Source organism: Solanum lycopersicum, chromosome 2 (genome assembly GCF_036512215.1).
Source record: "Solanum lycopersicum chromosome 2, SLM_r2.1".
Taxonomy (NCBI): Eukaryota; Viridiplantae; Streptophyta; class Magnoliopsida; order Solanales; family Solanaceae; genus Solanum; species Solanum lycopersicum.
In genome coordinates, this window is record NC_090801.1 from 60476729 (window position 1) to 60504579 (window position 27851).

The following is a 27851-nucleotide window of genomic DNA, read 5'->3' on the forward strand; positions in this document are numbered from 1 at the left end:
CGCTATACATATACAATTGAAGCGAATTGTATAAAAAGAAGTGTATATTATATAAAACGAAGTGTATAAAACGAATTGTAAGTGTCTAGAACGATTATATACAATTTGAATTTGTATAAAATGAGAAAGAGATAAAGGCAAAAGAGATTTGGGCATGGAATATACAATTGAATCGAATTGTATAAAATGAGAAAGAGATAAAGGCAAAAGAGACTTGGGCATGGAATATACAATTGAATCGAATTGTATAAAACGAGAAAGAGAGAAATTATATACTATATGAATTTGTAAAAAAAAAAGAGAGAGAGAGAGAAAGGCAAAAGAAACTGGGTAGGAGAGTATTTTTAATGTATAATTATAAGTGTATAGGACGAAAATATATGTATTTGCATGTGTATATACAATTTTCTCTCGCTTTATACAAACAGAAACACAATTTATACATTTCGTTTTTGTCTGTATAAGTGAGAGAGGCGAGAGAGATTAGGGAGAGCGGCGAGCGAGATCTGGGAGAGGAAAACAAAAATATATGTATTTATGCAATTTCCTCTCGCTTTATACAAATAGAAACAAATTTTATACACTTGTGTTTGTATAAAAGTGAAAGTAAGCGAGCGAGAGAGGAGAGTAGCGAGTGAGAGTTTGAGGGAGAGAGGTGAATGACAAAAAGCTTACTACGAGACGCAATTAAATCAAAAGATGGTTATAGTAATTAATTTAATTTATTAATTTGCCATTAGATACAATTTTCCCAAGTTTAAATAGGAACCTCAAAAATTACTGGGCCAAGGCCCATTACAATAAAATTGGGTCTGTAAAGGCGTCCAAAATGGTGTCCAGGATTTCTGCCAAGAGGTCGAAACTATTTCATTCCAATTATCAAAATAAATTATATTTAATTTTGTAATATAATCGTACCGAAGGCTTCATCCAATTTCCATTTTAGATAGTGATTATAAACTTCAAATTTGTAATAATTTATGATTTAATCTTTTATGTATAAGCTAAACTCTTTACATTAAATTATTTACATTGTATAAGTAAATAAACAGATAAATGATATATGAAAATCATTTATCAAAATTAAATAAGACAATTATTCTATAAGAAATATTATATCTAAAGTACACATGGCTATGAAATATTATATGTGAACACGTAATTACCACACAGAACTTCCTATTCATACATATTATTATTTGTAGATTATATAATAGACTGTACCAAGTTTATAAGGACTTGGTCTTGAGTTTCACCATCTTGGACCCCAAATCCATCTCCAGAGAGGTACATGACATGTGCCATTCGCGCTTCATTTATTACATGCTTCATAATTTTTCGATGCGATGTAGAAAGCCTATTAAAATGATAATTAGTTTTTTCCCACGAATTCAAAATTATGCTTTCAATATGCTCTCGAGCTACATCCTCTGAAACATTTTCTTGGTGCATGTAACATATAATTGATGAAGCCACATCACCTCTCTCTAGTTCCACCTACGATACAATACACCTAATATTATTATAATCAACCAAAAAAAGAAGAAGAGGTTGAAGTTTTAAGATCTTACCGTTGAAGTACCTTGATCATTGCAAAGTCTAATTATAAGGGAAGTGTAGTAAATAATTTCTTGGCAATTTTTGCATAAATGAAGGTTTTCATTTGTGAGACCAAGAATGACATGTAATGAAAGTAAAGGACCGGAAGATGAAGTCCACCCATTGTGAAGGTAATCTTCAAGTGTTGGTATATGACCTTTGTGGTACCATGTTGCTTCCACTAGTAAAGCTTTACAGAAGTTGACCCACTGATGAATTATTGAAACAATTATTATTAGGTTAAATATGCATATCATATAAAACACATGAAGAATAGGTACAGGTTATTATTATTAGACAAAAGAAAACAAAAAAGTGAATACACAAGAAAAATTTAGACTTTACAATTGTTGAGGTGAAAATTATTGGCTATTTTGGGAACTGGTCTTATGTACTTTTCATGTCATAGAACAGCCGATAAATGAAGTAACAAAATTAACGCTATTGGATAACTCGAACCTCCTTTAGCTTGTATATTTTGGAACCAGGTTCGTTTTTAGGTTAGGCTACGTAATTAATTGGATGATGGTTTTTTTTTTTGAATAATATCACTAATCTCATCTAAACAACGTTGATATTTGCTGTTGCAATTAGTAAGCACTTGTTAATGTGTAGTCATAGCACTTGTCTTATACTTTAAGACTATGAGAAGTCAAATTTAAAGTACTAACCACTTGTTTGAGATGAGGTAGTACTGAAGGGCCACCTTTTTGTCGTTGAATTTCAACAGATATGTCTTCCATTGTATCATGCAATGCTCCGAAACATATCTGTATACTCTTTGGTAACCTTTGTACTTCTTCTGGATCCCACCTAATTAATTAAAAGGTATGACTATTTTAATTGTATTGTATTTATAGGAATAATAAATTCAATAACTTGTGAGGGGACGTACTTCTCTATGGCAACGGTGAATTGTTGCACATCGGCTAAAGTACCATATATATCATAAACATCATCTATTATTAGTATCAATTGAATCACTTTAGCTAACCATTTTCTCATGCTTCCATGTTCACCCTCTGACGCAATTCCTACAGCGAAAAAGAAGCTTTCTACTATTCTCTCCCTTGTAAACTCTAAATTTTCAATTATTGAAACATTCCTCCACCATCTGTTTAATTCACAAAAAATATTCGATGAAATAATGAACCGTCAAGAAAAGAGAAAAATGATTTAATAATATATAGGAGTACCTTATTACATCTTTGAGATCTTTTTGGTGTGTGGCTTGAATGATATTAAAATTAAGTTTAGCTAATTTGAGCAACATTGGATTTGTGTCGTTGCAATTTTGAGCAGTAATAATGTGTTTTCTAACATCGTACCATCTCACTCTCCATGCCAAGGGATTACTAGTCAATCTGTCAACATCTAATGATAAATTTTTGAGGTTTTTGGTAGAAAACAATCTTATGTCGTTTAGTAAGTTTTCACCATCAATGCTCAGATGTGACCCTTCAAAAAGCTCCAATGATGTTTTCATATCTAAAGGTAATTTTCCTTTCCCATCGAACAAATCCTTTAACATATCTGCCGTACAACAAAAAGAGTATATATAAGAAGATAAAAAGTGGAAATTTATTGGCAAGAGTTAATATCACAGAAGGTCAATCGATCGATATTTTACATGATATATAATACCTTGTGAGGCATGGTAGCCATGTTCCCTAAGAAGCCTAAAGCACAATGCAGTAGCATAGAGATCCTTAGAGGTGGAACTAGTTTTCATGTACAAAATTATATTTTCCAAAGTTTCCTTTGTATCAACCTCAAAGTAAGCACTTAGACCAAGTTTGTCAATTCCATCTATAAGCTGTAGCTGAGCCACTGGACTAGTTGTGTTTGAAAACATGCAACCAACTTCCTCTTTTAGCTTTTCTGCTTCAATTTTGTACTTTGCTTCCTGCACGAACAAATTATAATTACGGATTATAGAAAGAATCAAAAAAAATTCTCTACTTCCGTTTATTGATTAAATTTGTGTTTTTGTGATACTACTGGACTAATTTTTACCATGCGGTTGGACTCTCTGTCCTTAATTACTTGTACTTAGTTGTTCATTTTGACAAATCAAGAAAAAACAAATTAATTATTTGTACTTAATTATTTAATTTTGACAAATCAAGCTTAATTATTTAATTTTGACAAATCAAGAAAGAACAAAGTGAACTAGTAATTAGGGGAAAAGGAGTAAAACAATCCCAAATCATATTCAAGTTTTTGCAAGGAAGGAGATTTGTCCATGGAAAAGGTTTTGGTGAAAAATTAGTGGTTATTTAATTTATTTATTTTCTTCTGTTTGATACATAGAAAGAAATATTACCTTAAAAGTATTTATGTATAATCTAGACAAATACTATGAGAGCAAGGACTGGAAAGGATCAAAGGGGTGTGTAGGAGAGAGTACCATGTTGAATACCGGGGAAACTTCTTTTCTCAATCTATTCTCACCAGAAAAGTCATTTTCCTCATTTTAGAAAAAGAAACAACATTTTCAAAATAATTTTAACCATATATACATGAAAAATTGGAAAATATTTTTCGATGCGGTTCTCTTCACCGACAAACACATCCTATGAGATAAAAGTAGGCAACAAATGACTAAGATTATGAATACTCACAGAATATTGATTTGTAAGAGAAAGTAGATGATCATATTTCCAAATGTTTGGTTTATAGGTAGAAATCCTTTCAGGCTGACTGTCTTTTTCTGTAGTGGAATGAAGTTTCTGTGTCTGCATGGTTGAAGCAATAGACACCATGTTTATGCAAGCCATGGTTTTAGATAATAGCTCGCTGGAGGATGTGGAACATATATATAAGCACAACTATGGTGATCTCCGAGGTTTTTTTTTTTTTTAAATCATATTCAATTAATATATATTATTATTTCTATGTTATACTTTGTTTAAAAAATTACTTCCGCACAAAATTTAAGAAAATACAAAATATTTTTCGATCTTCTAATTTTAAATTAAAGTTATGTTAAATATTTAAAAATATCTTTTTATTTTATGGTCTTAATTAAATATGTCAGGCGCAAAACTAAAAACAAATTATTTCCAAAAAAATGATATTTTTTTCAGATAAATTAAAACGAAAGTTGGTAATTCTTTTTTAATAGGACAGAATGTTATATTTTTTTGTCTTCGTTGGAGTCTCTCCTTAGGTTCTAAATATATACGTAATAATTTAGTTTTAGATGATGACGAAGAGTTCCATATGTAATTTAGAGATGCGTAATTTCCTTAATATAACTTAAATCATTCCTATCTTTTTGTATCGAGTTAATTAGACTTATAGATATACTTTTTTATATTGAAAATTTAGTAGCTGTATTTAAAAATAATAGTGTGTAATTTTTAAAATAAAATAAAAAATATTGTGTGATTTAAGGTTTAAACCCCAAAAACTATTTTACTCAAATGGACATTCTTATTACTGTGCCAAAAAATATAACTTCCATCAAAGAATATTTAACTTTAAATCAGAAAAGCAACTTACATATACAAACCAAAAAAAAACAACGTTGTAAACGATACAAGATAAGAATATTATTTGTGTGGACGTGGAAATATTAACACTGGAATGGCTAAATAGGCATATGTTGAACATAAATGATGTGGTATTTAAAAAAAGATATTATTTGTAATTCAGTAAAAAGGTAGGTGTAATAGGAAGTCAAAATTATATTTAAACATGTATTTATTTTGAAAAAAGAATCTAATTCGTCGAAGGAGAAGATTTTTCAGCCGAAAAATTATCAAAATTATTTTATAATTCGGAAGTTGAAATTAGCACATCTATAAGTTTTCTTAGGAAAAAAGGTTTCCACCGACAATACTATTCCGTCCAAATAAGTGTTATCTAAAAAAAAAAAATCTATCTTAAAGTAAATATTATCTTAAGAGTTCAAGGCACTTGTTTTTTCAATTACACTATTACACTCAATTTTCAAAAGATATTTGTTAAATGTATATGAATAGTTTAATAGATTATATATTATATTTTATTAATTTCTTAATAAATTGATATTATACTGACTTGACACTTATTTTTTTACAGAGGAGGAAGTGGTGTACAATTAAAAGAATTGACCTACCCTTTGATTTTTAAGCGTTGTTATCCTCATCAGGTAAAAACAAAACGCAATTTAAATGTGAAACGTGATAAACATGGTGGAAAACAAGGGGAAAATACAAAAATAAATATTATTTACGAATTACGAACAAAATAAATAAATTTGCTTGAGTATTAATACAGTCCTAATAAACTATTTTAATTTTTAATAATATAAAATATATTTTTTCAGAAGTAAATAAGTCTACTTATACGAGATGCAAATAGGGATATTGATTATAATCGGTTCAATTTAAAATATTATCAATTCATAATTATATGAGACCAATAATAGAACTGATAGATATCATTTGTCGATACCCATTATTACCTGCTCGTTAACTTACATTTTCTTAAACACAGTTGAAATGTTTTACATCTAGAGAATGGAAAAGAAATGCTTTAAGTGTCTATATCTGTGACACCTGTCCTGCAATTCTAAGTGGAACAATGGGCTGATAGAATTTGTCTAAATATTCTATTAAAAATATGAAGGGGAAATTAGGTAAACATGCCAAAAAATACAAATTAATTTACAAATATATACCCCTTTTATTGATGCTCTCCTAAATATATTTTTTTTTAATTGAAATTTTCAGACCTTTTATTATTATTGATTAGAAAAGCTGAAGAAATATACAAAACAAACTATACTCATTTGATATCATTAAAGTATTTTATTGACATCCTACTCATTATTCAATTGATTTTCGTTTGATGGAACTGTTTCAACAACTACAAAAAAATTTCTTATAAATTTTCAATGTGGATATCTATAACTTGCCCTGAAACAGACTTTTTTAGAAGATCATGTCTAAGTGCATTATTGTAGTATTGATAAGTTCTAACAAACATTATAACAGTAGCTTTTGTTCCTTGTGTATTACAAATCTACCATAAATTTATAGAATTTCATTTATTCTCTATGCTTAATTTTCTTTAACGGGAAAGTAAAATAAAGTTATTTCAGATCTTTAAATGTGACGATGACTTTTATAAGGGATTGTATGTTGGATATATAGCAACGGTTAATGGAAAATGAAAGGGAAGATAGAGAAAGGAACTTGAAAATTAAAGTTGGGAACTTTAAAAGATAAAAAAATATTTATCCTTCGTTGATGGTGGAAAGAAAAATGAAAGAGTTTAAATAGAAAAACACTTCTATTAATTGTTAAAAGGGTAGAAAAGGACCCCTCACGTTATCGTCGGCTTTAGAAAATGATCATTTCAATTATTTAGTTAATTGACTTATCCAACTCGAATTTGCGCGCAATTCATTTTATTTAAATTCTTTCCTGTTTTATTCAAATTTATAACCGTTGCAGATGACTATTCTGAAATGTTACAACTATTAGGAACAATCATGACCATGACCATTTAAAAGGTTGTAAACTTTTAAATGGTTGTGTGAATTCTAAAAGGTTGCAACCTTTTGGAACCAGTTCCTTTTGACTATAAATACCAATTCATTTTCAGACTTTTACCAATGAAAGTTTCTAATTTCTTCTTTTTCTACAAAAAGTTTTTTCGTGTGCTTTACTACTGTTGAGTGGCTCAATGACATCAGGGTTTTGGGTATAAATTACATCGATAATTGAAATCATCCTATTCTAGGAGGACACATTCCAAATCAAATTTCAAACTAGATGAAATTTTTTTTATTAAAAAGACATTGTACATTCAGCGAACTTGATCGTTTTCGATGCTATTTTTCTAAATTCGATATATTTTAAAGATTTTAATTTTTTTGATAAATTAATTTCTGTTCTTCGATTTTCACTGATTCATTGAAAGCTTTGATAATTTAGAATTTTTGGTAATAAGCAGTATTATTGTTTTAAACAAAGTTCGATAACACTGCACCAGTTAGATTATTTCCAAAGAATCAAAATTATACCATTGAATGCCCATTCCTCTTTTAAACTTGATTCCAAACATTTGGAAAATGATGATGTTTGGCAAATAAAAAATTGTAATATTTTTAGTTCTCCGAACATTGAATTCTTATAACCGAACGTGTGCCACTCCCTCTCCCTCCGTTCTTAATTATTTGTTCATTTCTGAATTAATATACATATTAAGAAAATAAATATTAATATAAAAAGTTTATCATTTTATGCTTATTATTTATAAAGTGAACGAATTAAAATTTAAGAATTTCAAGACAGTCTTAGTTTCTTTTTATAACTATATTTTCAAATTATAATTTAAATATTTAAATGTACAAATACTTAAAAATTTAGGATACATATTTTACATAACCGTGTAAAAAAATTATCTACACAATTACACCATCGATGAATATTAGTAGTTAAACTCGAGATTTGATTTTGTAAATAGCATAAGAAAGAGAGAAAAAAAAAAGGAAAACAAATTTGGAGTCCTCGATTCGAAAAACAATTTAAAAAATAGAAAAAACGTTATAACAATGACAGAAAGCTATTGTGTGGATATTTAGTTTATTGGCCTTCAAAACTCAACTACGTAATTCCTCTGGACATAGTTTTAACAACTTTATCTCACTATAGATTGGTACATTGAACATGCATTATTTTTTTTAAAGAAAGAACTAAGTGTTAGTTTACAATGGAGAAAAAGAATTATATTGACTCTTAGCCAATCCTCTTGTTTGTAAATGTTGCGATTTGTGGTCCTTAGAAAAGAACAAAGAACAATCAAACATAAATCATGGTTGTCAAATAATCGTGACTTGTTCCGATACGTTTTTCTGGTCTTTGTTCAAATGTTGTTGTGGCCATATATTCTTATGTGTAGCCATTATAAATTTTGCATTCTTTTTTTTTTGGGTAACATGTGAATGCCCCCATAAAAGGCCACTTTCTAAGTCGTTAAAACAATTATCGTATTTACAGTGTTTGACGAAATTGTTTTTGGAGGCCAAAATTATTTATTATGGACAAAAAATATTTTTAGAATAATAAGGTATTTGGCTGATCACTAAATTATTAATTTTTTTTTTTTAAAAAAAGCAGAAGGTTGGAAAGAAGGAAAAAAAATATTTGGTTCTTATCGAAAGTAGAAGTAGAAACAAAAAGTTATTAATATCATATATAAACATATTTATCAATAAATTCGTTATACTTATTTGTTTTTGCTTCAAATTTATTATACGTAGTAATTTAATTTGTGGAATGATTTTAAATTTGTTTTGATTGAATGATCATGTTTATATTATATTGATATTTAATTTATTTTTTACTCGTCTATATATATATATATCAATATTTAATTTATTTTTTATTTATCTATGTATTAAAAATGCATTGACACTTTCATAAGTTGACTCTCAAATAGTATTAGTTAAACACAATTTGTTTATCAAAAGTACTTTTAATTTTATATAATAGGTTCAACCAAGTTGAGATGGATATGGTGTCGAGTAACCCCAAATCCATTCATGCTCCATTAGTTACATGATTAACAATTTTTTTCTGTGATGTTGAAAGGTTATTAAAATGGTAATTAATCTTCTTCCACGAATCCAAAATTATGCTTTCGATATATTCTCTTGCTACATCTTCTGCGACATTTTCTTGTTGCACGTAACATATAATTGATAAAGCAACTTCACCTCTCTCTACCTCCGCCTACATTTGAAAAGAATTAATATATGACATACAGATAGAATTTTTTTTAAAAATAGAATGATAAAATATTTATTTGTAATTAAGAGTTTGAGGTATTACCGTTGAGTTAACTTTGTCATTGCAAAGTCGAATTATGATGGAGACGTGGTATAAATAATTTCTTGGCAATTTTACTTTTGCATAAATCAAGATTTTCATTTGTTATTTTATTTGTCATACAATATATCACATGAAAAAAAAATAATGAACCGGATGATGAGATCCGCCCATTATCAAGATAATGTTCCAAGTGTTGGTATATGACCTTCATAATGCCACGTTGCTTCCACCAGCAAGGCTTTACAAAAGTTGACCCACTGAATTGTTGAAAACAAACAATATAACAGACTTCCCTCATACAAGAAAAAATCATGTAAAAGATGTATTAATTACCACCAACAAGGCTTTACAAAAGTTGACCCACTGAATTATTGAAACAAACTATATCACAGACTTCCCTCATACACGAAAAAATCATGTAAAATATGTATTAATTACCACCAGCAAGGCTTTACAAAAGTTGACCCACTGAATTATTGAAACAAACAATATCACAGACTTTCCTCGTACGTGAAAAAATCATGTAAAAAAGATGTATACACTTAAAGTTATTCGCAAATTTAATTTAGTTATTTTAATTATATTATCTATTGAGCATTTAAATTAATAATAAAATGTATATACTAAGCATAAAATGAAAGATTGTTGTTCACTTCCTTTGACCGCGTGAAATTTTTTGAAATTCTTTTTATTTTTATTTGTTTCCATAAAAACTTACATTTTTTCTTCTTTAATTGACACTTAGCATTTAAATAAATTGAAATAATTTTTTAAAATGTTTTTAAAAATGGAAAAGAGTCAAAAATATTCTTAAACTATTCGAAATAGTTTAAATATACCCTTGAACTATATTTCGGCTCACATATATCCTTCCCCTCAAACTATAGGATCAAAAATATCCTTCTCTTTAACAGGATATGTTAAACCTCACTTGAATGCCATGTGGATACCACATGGCATGTCACATAAGCCAATAGAGTTCCACTCATGCCACGTAAAAAATAAACTTACTCCTAATTTCCCTCAATTTTCTCTATTTTCCTTTCTAAATTCTACGGAAAATGGAGAAAATTGAGGGAATTAGAGGTGAGTTTATTAGTCTACGTGGCATGAGTGGAACTCTATTGACTTATGTGGCATGCCATGTGACATCCACATGACATCTAAATGGCATTTAACCGATTCTGTTAATGAGAAGGGTATTTTTGACCCTATAGTTTGACGGTAAGGGTATATTTGAGTCGAAATATACTTCAAGGATATATTTGAGCTATTTCTCATAGTTCAAGGGTATTTTTGACCCTTTTTCGTTTTAAAAATAATAATTCTTAACCCAAAAAAGAAATAGCACCCCTACCCCCTTCAAGTCATCTTCTTCCCCGAATTTAAATTTTCAAACACAAATAAAAAAATGTCAATTTTTTTCTTTTTCTATTTCTTTTCAATATTCATAAAAAAAAAAAAGGCTCAAGTAACTTAACTTATCAAAAACAATATCAAATAGTTTGCTAAATTAAGTTAGGCCCTCTTGGTTTCTCCTTACAATCGATTTCAAGATGATTAACCATTGATAAACTTCCTTTATTCATCACTCTTGTACCAATTCTTATGAAAAATAATTTTTGATAAAATTAATTTGGGTCCTCTCAATTTTTTTTTACAATCGATTTTTGAATGAGTTACCATTGACACACATCATTATTGTATCAATTTCTTTGAATACCTTTCTCTCTCACGTGTTAGGAATAAAAAACAATTTTTTTAAAGAGTCGAATCTGCAAGTAACTTGTAGTGAGGGTTTTTGTGGTCTGAAAAAAAAATTTATGAGAAGAAGATGAAGACGAAAGGGGGTTGGGTAGTGTATTGTTGAGTACAATGGGTTGTCATTTCATTTTTTTTTAAGAAATAGATGTAAAGAAATTTTGAAATAATTTTTATTCTTTTTAACATTAAAAAAAAATCTATAGTTGTTGGGTCAAATGACACATGTCATTTTTTAATTAGTCATTTTTTTTACATTATCAACAAGTGTATCACACACTTTATATTTTTTACTTATTATTAAAAAATGTCTAAAAAGAACAAATTTTGGATAGATAGAAGTGGTCAATAATTACTAGTCCTAGTTAAGATATCTAAATGAATTATGCGAATAACTTTGAGGGGCTACACTGCCTAAAATTAATGAGCATTTGTAAGACAAAAGGAAATAAAGAAGTCTTAACAACTTTAATATATATATATATATATATATATATATATATATATATATATATATATATATATATATATAAATTAATTTTTTAAATCTACTTAATATATTATATTGTTGTCAAATTCTTAAGTTCATAACTCGTAAATTAATACTTATCCCTTGTCTCAGATGAGGTAATGTTGAAAGGCCACCCTTTTGTTCTTGAATTTCAACACAAATCTCTTCCATGGTAGCATCCAACGCCCTAAAACGCATCTGCATACACTCAAAATTAAACTTGTTTTTAATGATCATAATTATGAATTTAAATATTTTAAAAGCTTAATTAACTTTAATTAACTTGTATCAAATTAAATATTGTGAGGACCTACTTCTCTATGGCACGGGTGAATAGTTGCACGTCAGCTAAAGAAGCATAAATATCATAAACATCATCGATTATTAGCACTAATTGAATCACTTTGGTGATCCATTTTCTAATGCTTCCATGTTGAGCCTCTGATGCTATTCCTACAGCGTAAAAAAAGTAGATGATCATATTTCCAAATGTTTGGTTTATACGTAGAAATCTTTTCAGGATTACTTTTTTTTTCTTTTGTATGATAAAGTTTCTGTGTCTGCATGGTTGAAACAATTGACACTGTGTTTCTACAAGCCATGATTTTTAGATAATAGAGTAGCACATGCATTAGAAAGTATGAGATATATATACACACAAATCTAATATAGAGTATTTAATTATTAAAGGGGAATAAGCATGCAACATGCGTAATTAAGCAATTACGTACGTACGTACATATAAGTGGTAGTTGAAAACAGAATTTTGTCATGAACATGATCCATGTACATACGTTACAACTTCAACATGGGTGTCATGGGTTGGTGTAGAGTAATGAGTTAATTTGCGTTAAAAAATGACTTTCATACCTAAATTGTCATTTTAATATTATTCGTACAATTCTCATTTATTGAGTTAGTTTTGTGGGTTGAGTTAGCCCAAAGTTTATTTCAATATACGATATCAGAACAAAATCCATCTCAAATATTCTCATTTTCCGATGTTGGAAACCCATGTTCAATTGTTCATGCTCCAAATTAATGTCGTGTTGTCGTGAATGGGACAGAGGAGTTTCACATTTTTTACTCTCAAACTAGCTAGCTAGATTTTGTGTTAAGTTATGTTCAAAGTTTACGCTTTACGGATGATTAATTGGATGTCTATTATTAAGATTGCAGGATGCAGATCGTTTATTAGAAAAACTCTCAATTTACATATTCCTATTCATTCATTGAATATTTTAAATATAGTCAGAACTAGGTTGATGTTCTATTGATTTTATTTATAGGGTGTTAGACAATATTTCAATATGATTCATGAGAACAAATACATTAACTTCTTAAAAAAATGATTAATGTCGTCATATATAAATAAAACATAAAAAAAAAAAAGAAGAAGAATTGTTTCGGTGTTAACGTAAAACATCAAATCTTTTTATTTTTATTATTTTTGTTATTCAAAAATAGCCGCTCGGACTTTTTTGGCCCACTTTTATTTGCATTGTTTCGGTGTTAATGTGTATATATGATTCGTGTATTTTAAGAGTTGACGAAGTGAGTAATCTTATAATGACAATATAAGGATTAGTATGATAGCAAGCATACCTTTATCATTAATTAGTGGCTTTCAGATATAAAATTGTCTTTGTTAAAGAGTGTTCTATTATTTTATATGAAATTTTCTTATGCGAATTTAAAATTAATCGGACTTAAATATAGATAATAAATATTGGATAGAAAATAAATAAAATAAGCAAATAATCATGTAATGATGTAATGATGTCGTTGTGGGAATTGTGTAAGCAAATTGTCGTAAGGGCCTTTGGTTTTTTATTTAAGTTTGTTTCACTTTTTTTCATGTCAATTTTATTGGGCTTTTGTACAGTACAAAAATGATTGTCGTGACCGGTAAAATTTTATTTTATTTATGAAAAGTACGAAATATTTATCATTTTATCATAAATTTAATTGAACAGGAAAAGCTTCACATGGTAATTAATCACTTGGAGGAATTGACAAACCTGTTATTCTTACAATAACTTGTATTTATGAAGTTAATGAACAGAAACAGAAACAAGATGAAGCAGAAAAAATTTAAAATAGAAGAATTAATCCGAGTCCACAGAAACTACTGTGTGTCCTTAAGAAATTTAATCCCCTCACTGTACCCAATGTTATGGATTAATTTCTCCCAAGATAAAACGGATTAAACCTGTTAAAGAAATAGCGGTACCTCAAACTTCTTTAACTTCAACAAACTGAAGAACAACAACAAGTCACACAGACTCAGTCGATCGACACTTTGATTTTATTTGAGAGAAAAATAAATGCAGAGAAAGAAAAAATTTTCAGTGATTAAAAAATCAAAAATTTGACTTCCTTTTATAGTCATTTTCAGTAAGGAACACGTCTGTTCAGTGAAATCTGTTCAGACCCATTTTATCCAGAAAGTTGTGTCTTTTGGAAAAAATAACAACTTTTCAAAAAATTGTGTCTGTTAGGAAAATAACTATTTTTTGAAAACTAACGACTTTTCGAAAAGTAACGACTTTTCGAAAAGAGTAACAACTTTTTGGAATGTTACCGTTACCTGCAAATTTATAAGAAATGACTTTTCATTTGCACTTTGCAAATGACTTTTCATTTTCTCTCCAAAGTAGTTCCCTCACTTTTGATATTTTCTCTTTTCTTTTTCCATTCACACTTTCTAAAACCCAACAAAACCTCCAAGTAAATTTTATTAGCCGTGTAAGATTCTAATAAATTTAACACATAATATCTTTTAATAAACATGTCAAGTTTAGGATAAAGAATCAAAACAAATACATACCAACAATAGAAAACTCTTCCACGCAATTTTTATTTTTTAAAAAATCATAAAATCTACTAGCAATACATTACATTTTTAGTGGCTGAAATAAATGATTGTTAACTGCTTAATTTCAAGATTTATGACCAAAAAAAAAAAAAGGAAAGAAAAGGACTTAGTACATATCCACTATTTTTTTTCTCTGTGTCTCTAATAATTAAGATATGCCAATTGCATGTACGTACTACTTGTTGTGATCAATTGAGAGGAAGTGATTGAACCAAAGAAGATAAGATTTGTTGTCGAGTTTCTCTATCTTGAACACCAAATCCATCTCCATTTTGATATATAAAGTGTGTAACACGAGCAATATTCATTATATACTTAATTAATGGTGATGAATTCTCAAAACAATGTCTGTTCATTTTCTTCCATGTTTCTATCACCATCTCTTCGATATGCTTCCTTGCTACATCCTCCTTAACATTTTCCTTCCTCATGTAACACAAGATAGATGAAGACACGTCACCTCTTTCCAATTCAGCCTGTTATATATAAATAATGTACTCGAAAATGTCAGATTGAATATTTTAATATCTATACACTTATCATGTAATTCTTTCACAATATTATTTATGTAATTACTCACAATAAGGAGAATTAATGAATATATAGGAACAACATAAATTCGAAATTATATTTGTCCTACTAAATATATTAGTCTATACATTTAAAAAAGAATAATCTAATTGAATTGATTAAAAAAAATAGACTTTTCAACCTTATTGTCCTAAATTAAAGTTATTCAATTTTAGCAAAAATATGATTTAATTTTCTAATCTTACACATATCATGTGGAAAGTTGAAATTAAATTATGACCAAAAAAAGAAAATGAGGGATTCTTTTTTATACCGACTAAAAAAAAAGTAAGTCATTTATTTAAAACGGAGGGAGTAGCAATTACTTACTTTTTTAAAAAAAGAAAAAAATTGAAGTTGGAAAAGGAGAACTGGGGAGGAGATGATAATGTGAGAAATTGAACTCTCATCAACAAGGTGAGAATTCAGATAACCAACTAAGCTACTAAGATTTCGCGGTTATAATTACTTACCGTTGAAGTCCCAAGGTCGTTTCCAAGCCTGATTATAAGGGATGAATAGTATATAAGGTCTCGTTCATTTTCAAGAAAATAATCAACTTGGGAGAAATCTTGAGCCAAACCAAGAAGAACATGAAGAGATAGCACAGTGCCACCTGATGATTTCCATCCATTTTCTAAATATTCACTAAATGTTGGTGTATAACCCTTTGAATCCCACTTAGCTTCCACAAGCAGTGCTTTGCAAAATTCTGCCCACTGAAAACGTTTTATTTCATGTTAAATTTGTGTCATATATATGTAGTACTCATTAATTAATCAAATCATAGACAATAATTAAATTAACTATATATATATATATACCACTTTTTGTAGATATGTTAACACTGGAAATTTGCAGCCTTTTTGTTGTTGAATTTCAAGAGCTACATCATTTGTGGTATCATATAGTTTCCAAAAACAGATTTGCATACATGATGGCAATTGCTCAACCACCTTAGGATCCCATCTGAAAAAAGAAGAAGGAAAAGTATAGAAAACATAATTAAATAATAACAGTATGCTCTATTTAATAAGTCAAACATTTTTAGATAAAACAATCACACGTGATATTAATTTTTGTTATACCTGACAACAGCATCGGTGAATAGTTGTAGGTTTTGCAAAGTGCCATAAATATCGTAGACATCGTCAATTACTATAATGAAAGTGATAGCTTTGGTGAGCCAATTCCTAAAATTAGAATGTTGAGGCTCAAAAGCAACACCCACTGACCACAAAAAGCTTTCGACTATTCGATCTCTGCTGAAGCTCACATTTTCTATCAGTCCCAAATTCCTCCACCACCTACCAAATTAACAACACGACAACCATGTCAATTTCCTCTTCTTTTTACATTAATTTCTCCGAACAACATGATAAGGATAGAAGCTAAGGGCCCGTTTGGATGGGATTAATAAAAACAGCTATAAAAAAGTACTTTTAAAAGTGCTGAAACTTATTTTTAAAATAAGCAGTTATGCGTTTGGATAAATGTGCTGAAGTTGTTATGTCAAACGTGAAAAAGGGAAAAATGAAAGAAAGAAATGTTAGGGTTGTATGAGTGATTTGGAGATTGTATAAAAATATTAAGAGCAAAAAGATAAAAATGTAGTCAACATAAAACATCTTATAAGCTAAAAAAAAAGCACTCCTACCCCAACTTTTAACTTTTGGCTTAAAATAATTTTTTTTTAACTTAAAATAAGTTATTTTGAGTATTGCCAAACAACTAAATAAGTCAAAAATCAGCTTTTAAGTCAGTTTGACCAGCTTTTAAGCTAGCCAAACAGGCTCTAAGGGCCCGTTTGGATGGGCTTAATAAAAGCAGCTTTAATAAAGTACTTTTGAAAATGCTGAAACTTATTTTTAAAATAAGCAGTTATGCGTTTGGATAAAAGTGCCGAAGTTGTTATGTCAAACGTGAAAAGGGAAAAATAGAAGAAAGAGATGTTAGGGTTATATGGGTAATTTGGAAATTGTATAAAAATATTAAGGGAAAAAACATAAAAATGTGGTCAACTTAAAACAGCTTATAAGCTAAAAAAAAACAAAAAGCACCCCTACCCAGCTTTTAACTTTTGGCTTAAAATAAGTTTTTTTTTAACTTAAAATAGGCTATTTTGAGTATTGCCAAACAGTTAAATAAGTCAAAAACCAACTTTTAAGTCAGTTTGACCATCTTTTAAGCTGAGCCAAATAGGCTCTAAGTCAATTTTTCTGTCTTCCTATTTCCTCTTTATATATTAATTTCTTCAAACACCACGATAATTGTATGTGAAGAAAATAAAATTGAAGAATATCTTCCTTTTATATAAACAAATTAATAAATTATTATTTTTTCTACAGAAGGTCTAGTTTTACTCTTTTCCTTCTGTCCAACAATACTTGTCCTCTATACTAAAAATAAATGTCCAATAATACTTGTCTATTTTATGAAATCCATGGATAATTTTACACTTACTTCTTAATTTATCCTTTCATTAATTATAATCATTTTTATATTATATTTTTCAAAGGGTGATATAGTAAAATTATCCGTGTGTCAAGTCATTAGTGAACAATTATTATTGAACAACGAGAAGAGTGTTATTGAAAAAATATGTCCCAACAGTAACAGAGTGTATTACTTTTCTCGAGAATTTAATTTAAACACAGTTGGATGCAATTTATATTTATTGAAGGGAAGTTTTGGAGTAGGGAAGTGATAAAAGCTGCTTCCATGTGATCATATGAAAACACGGGTTCAAGAACATGTGCATGATAGCAGGTTAACTATTGCTACTATTCTTTATAAAGATAGATGATCAATTAATGATTATCGACGCATAAAACTTAAACTCTACCTCAAAATATGGACAAGATCTTTCTGATGCTCAGCTTGAACCATATTGAAGTTGAGTTTAGCTAGTTGAAGAAGCTTCAATTTTGACACTCCTTCTTCTTTTTCGTTTGCCTGTTTGGAGATATGCTCTCTAGTGTTGTACCATTCCACCTTCCAATGCAGTGGCATTTCCATTGGAATAATATTTTTCAAATTGTTAGTGCAAAATATTCTAGCCTCATCCAACATATTTTCATCCTTCAAGGCCAAGTGAGAAGCTTCAAATAGTTGCATCATTGTTTTTGGATCCATGTTTGTGTCTACATTGATTTTTTCACCCATTTCATCCATATAGCTAAGGAATACATCTGTGTTGTTACAAATATAAGTTTCCTTTGATTGGACATATAATTTGAGCTATATAGAATTAATTTTGAATATAGATATTTGTGTACGTACGTACGTACCTTGTGTCACATTATAGCCATACTGCCTAAAAATCCTAAAATATAAAGCAGTTGAATAGAGATCCATTTCATTATCAGAATCCTTGAGCTTTTCCATGTTTTGTAGAAACACCATGATTTCCTTGTCAAAGAGATGAGAGAGAGCCATTTTGTTAATGCTATCTATAAGCTCTAATTTGGCCAATGGATTCTCTATTTCTGCCACAACCCACAAAAATTCCTCTTTCAACTTTTGGGCCTCTTTTTTGTACTTACATTCCTGCATATAAAAGATAATAACTCTCCTTAATTATTCCTATTACTATTGGATAATAATAAGATAAAGTAGATTAGTTCTGTCCATAAAAACAAATTAAGTTACTTGTGGCTCACCAATTGATTCAGAATTTATTTGGTTACAAAAGACAGATAATTTCTGCTCATTAGTCATATTTATAAAGAAAACAAATATATATTGACGTGCTTAATAATTAATATATACTCACATAAAATAATTTATGACCAATATATAATAATTACATTAATATAATTTTAATAAGTCTGAATGATTTAATTTTGATATAAAACTCTAATATTATGTTAAATTAGGTCTTACACCTAACTCACACCCCAAAAACTAGCTTAAAGGGAGGAGGAGGACTGCCCAAGCCTTATAAGTAGTCCATCATCTCATTAACCACCGATACTTTTGTCATTCTTTAACAATTATCTGCTATATAGAAATTTTAAATTCAAAGACAACAATCTAACATAGAAATCGGGGTAGCAAATGATTGGATCGGATCGAATTTGAATGGATTGAGCAAAAATGATTTGGATTACAATCCATCCAAATAGAATATGGGCAAATATGGATTTGGCCAAATATGATTTCAGTAAAATGGTTTCAACCCATTTTAAAAAATTTATTTTTCAAAAAAAGAAATTACCCCCTCCCCTGGGCACCCCTCTCGACCAACCTACACCTTAATTTTTTATTATTAATTTTTTTTAAAAAAAAGTATCTTTGAAAAAAAAAATTTACCCATATCTCCGCCCCCGCCCCCACCCCCACCGTCCACCAACCTATCCTAAATTTTTTGTTTTAAAAAAAAAATTGTTTTTACAAAAAAAAAAAAAAAATCCCCCCACCACGTTCCACCAACATGTCCCTAATTTTCTTTTTTAAAAAAAAAATACCCCTTACCCACCCCTCGGACTCCTCCTCCACATTCCACCAACCTACCCCTAAATTTTTTTTATTTTAAAAAAAAACAAAAAAAATGTTTTTGCAATAAATAATAAATATTTAACCCCCCCCCCCCCCACCCTACCTTCCATCAATCTACCCCCAAATTTATTTATTTTTACAAAAAGAAAAAGAAAATGTTTTGCAAAAAAAAAAGAATTATACCCCTCCCTCCGTCAGCCACCCACCCTCACCTTCCACCAACCTACCCCTAATTTTTTCTTCAAAAACAAAAAAAATTGTTTATGCAAAAAAAGAAATTGTTTATGAAAAAATAATATTAATTTTTTTTTTTTTTTTTTAGCACAATTATGAATCTTGAGTGAAAGTAAAATAAATGATCTATTATGGATCAAATATGGATATCCTTATTTAACCCACTTTGACCATATTTGTAGAGACTGTTAAAATAGTTTGAAGCTCATATTTAACCAATTAAAAAATATGAATGATCCAAATCATTAAATATGATCAAAATAGTTAATGAGATGGTTGGACTTCTTATAAGACTTGGACAATCTTCCCCTCTTTGAGTTAGTTTTTGGGATATGAATTAGGCCTAAAACATAATTTCATAATAATATATTTTATTTTGAGGTATGAGAGAGACAAATTAAACTTACTGAATATTGGCTTTTAAGTGACTGGAGGATATCATACTTCCAAATGTTTGGCTTGTAATTAGCATTTCGTCGTTGAATTAGGGTTTCATCTATGTTACTCTTACGAAATGATGTAGTAGAATGTATTTGGTTACAAAAGACAGATTGCTGCTCACTTGTCATGATTATTTTATTCTAAAGAAAATATATATATATATATATATAGTAGCGATCGTAACTAGAATGTAACAAGAAGAAGAGATATATGTGATTGAGCATATTGATTAATGTAGGTAACTATGTATGTATATATATATATATATATATATATATAGACGATGTAGTCTAACGTAAAATCAAATAAAATTTGAGCCATGCATAAAATAGAGTGATTCTAATTTTTAACAACCCATAGGTTAGCTTGTTCTGACTTTTCTGCTGAGGTAGTCTAGTCATGATATGAAATACTGATCAGTAAAATTCATGGTCCACAATCCTATTTTGCTCAATACTTTGTATCTATTTAATGAATGTTAAAGAAACGTTATTTGAATTAAAACATACTAGCTAGACTCTAGGGTTCGTTTGGCTTGTTGAATAAGAGATTAAAAAAAATTGGAATTATTTTATCTAGCATTAGTTGAAAAATATAACAAAAAATATAATTGAAGGAAGAAGATAGATGATGATTAAGAGGCGTGTAATCACTTTCATTAAAAAGACAATAAAATTTAACAGATAAAATTTTGAAAATAAATAATAAGAAAAGATAAAAGAAAGCAAGAACCGTTATACTTCATTTCATTGGTCATCCATTATTGGCTCACTTTTTCCATATAATTTGATACCTTAAAATCATACTTTATATCACTTTGAGTATTTTGTTCTTACATAATTTAAAATCCTTATTTTTCATAGTGCAACAAGAAACTAAACTTGACCGACCACTTTCTTTCAATGTGGTTTTAGTCTTTTCGAATTTGGAATTAGCGATGGTAAAAGCAACAGTAGAACTATTCTCTGACAAATAGAAGTATCATTCACCCATAAAAAATTAATCAATCAAATGCCCTCAACAATGTGTTGAAGTGCTGACTGAAATATATGGAGCAATTGGCGTTTCTTAAATCATAAATCCTTTTAAAAATTGGCCCCAAACTACAAAAAGGACCAAATCTTCTTTTCCAACTTAACTTCAATTGTGGACCAGTTCCAATATCTTCTTCAAACCAAATATCTCTATAAAATTGTTAGAAAAAATAATAGGAAATATGATGGAAGAAGAAGATGACTTTGAGACGTGTAACCACTTTTTTTTAAAGACAATTGCTCATATACATATGGGGTAAATACAAACAATTCTCTTTAAGGATATAACAAAGTCTTTTGTTTATAAGATTTTCTTAGGTTACTTCTAGAGAGTCTTTATATTTATAAAATTTAAAAGATGACTTTTCATAAGAGTCGTGTTCTTTTATGAAGACGTGACTTTTCATAAGCATCATGTTCTTTCTTGAACACATGACTTTTCATAAAAGTCGTATTTTTTCATGAATAAATAATTTTTCACAATAGTCAGGTTCTTTCACAAACAGATGCATCTGTATAATTTAAGACTTCATATCCAACATCATTACATTATGGATATTAATTAGCCTTTAGATAAATTTTATACTAAAATAGTGATAAGTTATTTCATATGAAGGGTGCATATGATTAGTCAATAATATATTGGGATATCTCACCCCATCTCAATTTGTATAATATTCTTGGCTATCCTATCTTATAAGTAAACAATCCCTTACAAGACAATCACAACAAAAAAATGCACTTGAAGCTACAAAATAGAATCCGAAATTAAAACGGTACAAAATTTTAACAAAAATTCTAAAACAGTATATAAAATTTTATATTAACCTAAACGGTAAAATCGCTGCAGGCGCAGTGACTTACCTCACCTGAAAAAGTAAAATCGCTGCTGAGGCAGCGATTTTGAAAAAATTATTATTTTTTAATAAAAAACTGAAATCGCTGCCTAAGCAGCGATTTCAAAATTTTGCTTCTTCCAAATCGCTGCTTTGGCAGCGATTTCATATTATTTTTTAATTATAATTTTTTTAAAAAAATAAGGTATATCGCTGCCAGTGCAGCGATTTATAAAAAACTCATTAATTTTACTTTTTTTTCTAATGTAAATTACTATATCTCAATAAACAACTCATTAATTTGCTTTTATTACAATCTTCTTAGACACATCATCACATCCTATAACATAAATCGCTGCCCTTGCAGCGATTTATGTTATAAATTTTTATTTTTTTTTTATAAATCGCTGCATTGGCAGCGATTTATATTATTAAAAAAAATATTATTTTTTGGTAAATCGCTGCACTGGCAGCGATATACCTTTTTTTTAAAAAAAAATTATAATTAAAAAATAATATGAAATCGCTGCCAAAGCAGCGATCTGGAAGAAGCAAAATTTTGAAATCGCTGCTTAGGCAGCGATTTCAATTTTTTATTAAAAAAAAATAATTTTTGCAAAATCGCTACCTCAGCAGCAATTTTACTTTTTCAGGTGAGGTAAGTCGCTGCGCCTGCAGCGATTTTACCGTTTTGATTAATATAAAATTTTATTTACCGTTTTGGAATTTTTGTTAAAATTTCGTACCGTTTTAGTTTCGGACTCCTACAAAATACGTTGTAGTTAAATATCAAATTTTATATGGTTAAATACTATATATAGCTATTATATTTAGTTTGGTAGCAATATGTAGCTAAAAGTTAGCTACAAATTTATATGATCCATGGCTAAGAATTTATACTTATAGCTATAAAGATAAAAATTGTGTAGCTGTAATATATAGAAATAAGTTTCTGCCACAAAATGTAAACTTATAGCAATTTATCTTATTCATGTGCAATGACAAATAAAATTTAATAGCTATCTTGATATAGTAGCCACAAGATGTTGTACTGTAGCAAAATATCTAATTTGTTTGCTATGAGAAATTTGAATTTTGTAGTTAATCTGTAACTTATCTCGTGGCAATAATACTCATATTTAGTTATGAACTATAAAAATTCATAGCTATTACTTAACGTATTTGTTGCAAATATTTTTATATTGTAGCTAAGAATTCTTACCTTTAGCCATGAAATATATAATATTGGAGCTTAATAATAATTATTTGCTACGGCAATTAAATTTTTAAGTCATGTTCTTTATACGTGGCAATTATATAAGTATATGGATAGCTACAAATTTACAATTTCATAACTAAAATTTCACTCTTGAAATATAAATTGTAGCTTCAATGAAACTTGTAGCTAATAATTTATAAAATTTAGCTAAGATTTGGCACGAAATTTATATAAAAAAATATGCAAAATATATTAAATTGTGTATTGAATACAATATATTTTAAAAAATACTTAATAAAAATTCAACAATGTCTTGTTAAATAGTGAAACAACATTTTACTCAAACCTATCAATATTTTTTTACCATAGAAAATAATTGTCATTGTTCCATTAATTTTGATGATTTCATCACTTCTTCACAAGCTCCAATTCAATGAAAATTGTAGCTAATAATTTATATAATTTAGCTAAGATTTGGCACGAAATTTATACAAAAAATTATGCAAAATATATTAAATTCTGTATTGAATAAAATATATTTTAAAAAATACTTAAATAAAAATTAAACAGTCTTCTTAAATAGTGAAACAACATTTTACTCAAACATATTAATATTTTTTTACGAATAGAAAATAATTATCATTGTTCCATTAATTTTGATGTTTTCATTACTTCTTCACAAGCTCCATAACAATAAAAAAATTAAATTAGAAAAAGACAAAAAAAAAATTTCAATAATAATCACATATTTATTAAATTAATGATATGAAAATATAATTTGAGTATCAACCTTGAGCTGCAACCATCATTCGAAAATTATATAAATAACAATAAACAAAAATGTATATATAAGTAAAAAAAAAATCGACAAGAATAGTGAATACCTATTGAATTTGATGATTCATGTTCTTTATAATTGCAATCTCTTCGAACACATCATTCTTAGGAATGGGGTTTTCAAGGAAAGTATATAAAACAATATTACAATTCTTTGGTAATGTGTAATATATATTTCATAGAGTAATTAATAGTCATGTTCATAACATTTGAATCATCACGATATTAATAGTCCTATCATCTTTCAAATAAAAAAATTGATCTCCTTCCAAAATATCAAATAATGACACAAAATCAAATTAAACATGAACAAATAATAATAATAATAATAATAATAATAATAATATATGCACACAAGAGGAATTTGAAAGAAAAAAAACACGAACATTGCTATTATATTATTTCATTGATTAAAATTAAACTATGGAAGTGAGAGAAAAAAAAATTGAAGTAAAAGAACGTACTTGACTACTGGAAAATATCACAAATCAAAACAATTATTTGTTAATAATAAAAAGCAGGCAACGAAAAAAAGTTATGTAATTTATTTTGGTTGACTTGGAAACAAAGGTTCGAATTGAAAAAAATAGAGAAAATCATGTGTGGGTTATTTTTCATCCTTTTGGGGCTATTTTTTTTTAGGGATTTTGACTTACTAAAATAGGAAAAGAAAGAGGTAACTTAGGCATAATTTTAAAAAAAATGGTAGGAAATAGTTTGATCAAATTAGTGGTGGTAAATTGGCGGATTGAATTAAATTTAGACGGATTGAAAATGGATCAACATATCCGTCTATATTTGATATGTGTAAAAATGAATTGGGTAAAAAATGAGTTGGGTAAAATACTAATTTATCCATATTTTATTCATATTTTTGTGAATAAATACTCTACTTAAGAATTGAATAAGGAGAAAATATTTTAGTCTTTTCAGATGAAAAATGTTGAAAATATTTCATTTAGTTTTATTGCATCATAAAAATAAAATAAAAAAAGCTCTATAACTTTTCAATATAAAATAAAATTATGTAATAATAAGGAGAAAATACTTTAAATTTCTAAGTAAATAAATATTTACATTTTAGGACTAAAACATGCTTAATGCACTTTAAGCAATGTCAATATTAATACATGATTTGCTTATTTTACACTATTATTTATCATCCAATATAAAATTAAATTAAAAAAATATAATTATAAGTAACAAAAGAAATGTAAATTAAAATTAACGCCAAAAATTAACAAATAATTATAGTACCCTTAAATTCACAAAAATTCACTAATAACAAGTACTACCTGAAAATGGTTATTTGACTTAACCCTTTTTATCAGAAATCATCTTTACCATAGCTTTAATGTAATAAAATGTTTATATATAATTTTATCTAGTGTTTCATAAAATGAGTCCGTATTTTGATAACTCATTCAATTCACTTATATTTAAAAGGGTTGGGTGAGTAATTTTTTGCATGGGTAAAATATGGGTTGATATCCATATTCAACCCATAAAAATATGGATATGTAAACTATAGGTAAAGCATGGATTAGTCAAATGGATTGAGTTTCTAACTTTTATTCACTATAAATTCATGATATCACTAAAAATATTGTAATTTCTCTTGCTTTTTATGTTCTTCGATAGAACTAATTACTTTTCACTATAATTGAAAAGGTGAAGTCGTTGGTCCTTCACAAATATATATTTTACATTATGGTTTTTATATTCTTCCTATCTTTTTATTAATCAATTACTTATTTTCGCAATTTATCGAAAAAATAAAAAGTAAATAAAATTGTTGAAGATCGGTCGGATAATTTATTTAAAAGGGGGTTGATTTATGGGTCGGATTACGTGTTTATGAGTCCGAATATCTTTCCATTTTCATATAAATGTCATGTGGTAAGGTCAAAATGACATAGCAATTTCATGTGGCATTTAAAGAAGTGAAAAATGAGTTGGATATGTCCAACATGACAACTAACACCCATAAAAAAAATATTTGAATCAAAAGTTGGACGGCGAGGACATGAGTGAACCAAACTTTAAACGGATGGTATGTCTAGACCTTTTCGAATAGTTTAGGGGCATATTTAACCTTTTTCCCTTAAAATAATATAAATATAGATGTATGCTGCTGCAGTTGTACTAACCCTAAAGTTATTATGTTTGTAACATATAGGGGTGTGCAAAAACCTAACCGACCAATAAATCGAACCGATAAAATGTTATTGGGTTATTGGGTTTTTAATGGGTTTAGAAAAAATAATTATTGGGTTATTGGGTCGGTTTCGATTTTTCCTATTAGGTTATTGGGTAAACTGATAGCTCAATAAGACGATAGTTATTTACTACTTTACCCTTCCTCAATATTAAATATACATAAATAGATTTAATATTAGCTTTTCAGGCTATGTGATTTTTTGGTTAGGAAATTGGTGAGAACTTTGTTGATTATCTGATGGATCAAGCAACTGTTCAAGATTGTCTCATTGAAATATTTTATTTTAGTTTTAATTCTAGTTTGCAATTGTAGCCGATAGCTTTTTCAAGTTTGTGAATGTTAGTAATTTGATCAACATTCAAAGTTTTCTATTATGTTTTGGCGGTAAGTTGGTAACATGTAATTATAACATACGTACTATTATATATTATTTGATCGACATTTTCTTATTGGGTTAACTGAAATCGAACCGATAACATCAAAAACCGATAAACCGATAAAAAATTTCTTATTGATTTGTTATTGGGTTAGCATATTTTAAAACCGATAAACCGAACCGATTATATGTAAAACCGAACCGACCGATACACACCCCTAGTAACATATATATGGTTCCTCCAATAAGGATAAACTATCTAAGCTTGCATTTAGAGTAACGATATGAAGTAATAATTTTAAATTAGCTTTTGAATATACGAAATTAATTGGGATCTTGATTTAAAATTTCAAAATCTCCATAGAAATAATTTGGGATATTTTAATTTCTTGTTTATGATTCACTCAATTGTTATGATAGATAAAATAAAAATTAAATTATTTTTGATAGTTCACAACTTGTTTATATCCACATCATCAAAATCAAATGTATTTCAATTCATTAGTAAAAGTTTTATGGATGACAAAATACTATTGATTATGTAGTTATTTGTGAAGACATTTCATATTAAACATATGTATGATCTTTAGTAGGATAATTATGAACCCGGATAAGAAACAATAAAATACTTCTAACACCATGATTTATAGTCAATTGAAAGACAGTAAAGAAGAGAAAAAATAGTAAATCTTTCTATCCTTCTGTCACTGTTGACAAATAAGAAATTTTTGGAGAACGGGCTCTTGACATGATTGAGATGCTTCATCGTAAAGTAATTAAGGCTAAAAAATTTAACATATTTCTTGCAAGGTTTTAACTTTTAAAACATATTTGAATGGAAGAAAAGAATAACCTGCTTAAGACTTGGGCCAAATTCTGGCCCTGCGAGAGTTTTGGGCCATTCTCAATACTGGCCCATCCGGAACTTCTTTTCCAAGTCCATTATCTTGCTAGCGACAACATCATTTTTAGGAAAAATTAACTAAATACACGTCTTATTTTATT

The 27851-nt window shown here is 28.3% G+C and overlaps 2 protein-coding genes across 5 annotated transcripts; both read right to left on the reverse strand.

The window, feature by feature from the left end:
• Positions 1-1093: 1093 nt before the first annotated feature.
• LOC101260508 (terpene synthase) lies at positions 1094-4408 on the reverse strand. Of its 4 annotated transcripts, none has more exons than XM_026029419.2 (7): positions 4224-4396; positions 3244-3505; positions 2796-3132; positions 2594-2713; positions 2271-2412; positions 1572-1808; positions 1094-1497 (listed from the first exon to the last, which is right to left on the reverse strand). In XM_026029419.2, the coding sequence occupies exons 1-7, from the start codon at positions 4377-4379 to the stop codon at positions 1207-1209; spliced, it is 1545 nt and encodes a 514-aa protein (XP_025885204.1). In that variant the 5' UTR covers positions 4380-4396; the 3' UTR covers positions 1094-1206. The 4 variants fall into 4 exon arrangements, with proteins under 4 accessions (XP_025885204.1, XP_004233800.3, XP_025885206.1 ...); XM_004233752.5 differs by having other exon boundaries at positions 2495-2713; positions 4224-4394; XM_026029421.2 differs by lacking the exon at positions 1572-1808 and having other exon boundaries at positions 2495-2713; positions 4224-4408.
• A 10358-nt stretch (positions 4409-14766) lies between these two features.
• Positions 14767-18868, reverse strand: LOC101253272 (alpha-farnesene synthase-like). Its single transcript, XM_069294392.1, has 7 exons — positions 18800-18868; positions 18439-18697; positions 17994-18339; positions 16237-16455; positions 15973-16117; positions 15622-15867; positions 14767-15054 (listed from the first exon to the last, which is right to left on the reverse strand). Exons 1-7 carry the CDS (start codon positions 18866-18868, stop codon positions 14767-14769), a joined length of 1572 nt encoding a protein of 523 aa, XP_069150493.1.
• Positions 18869-27851: the final 8983 nt, after the last annotated feature.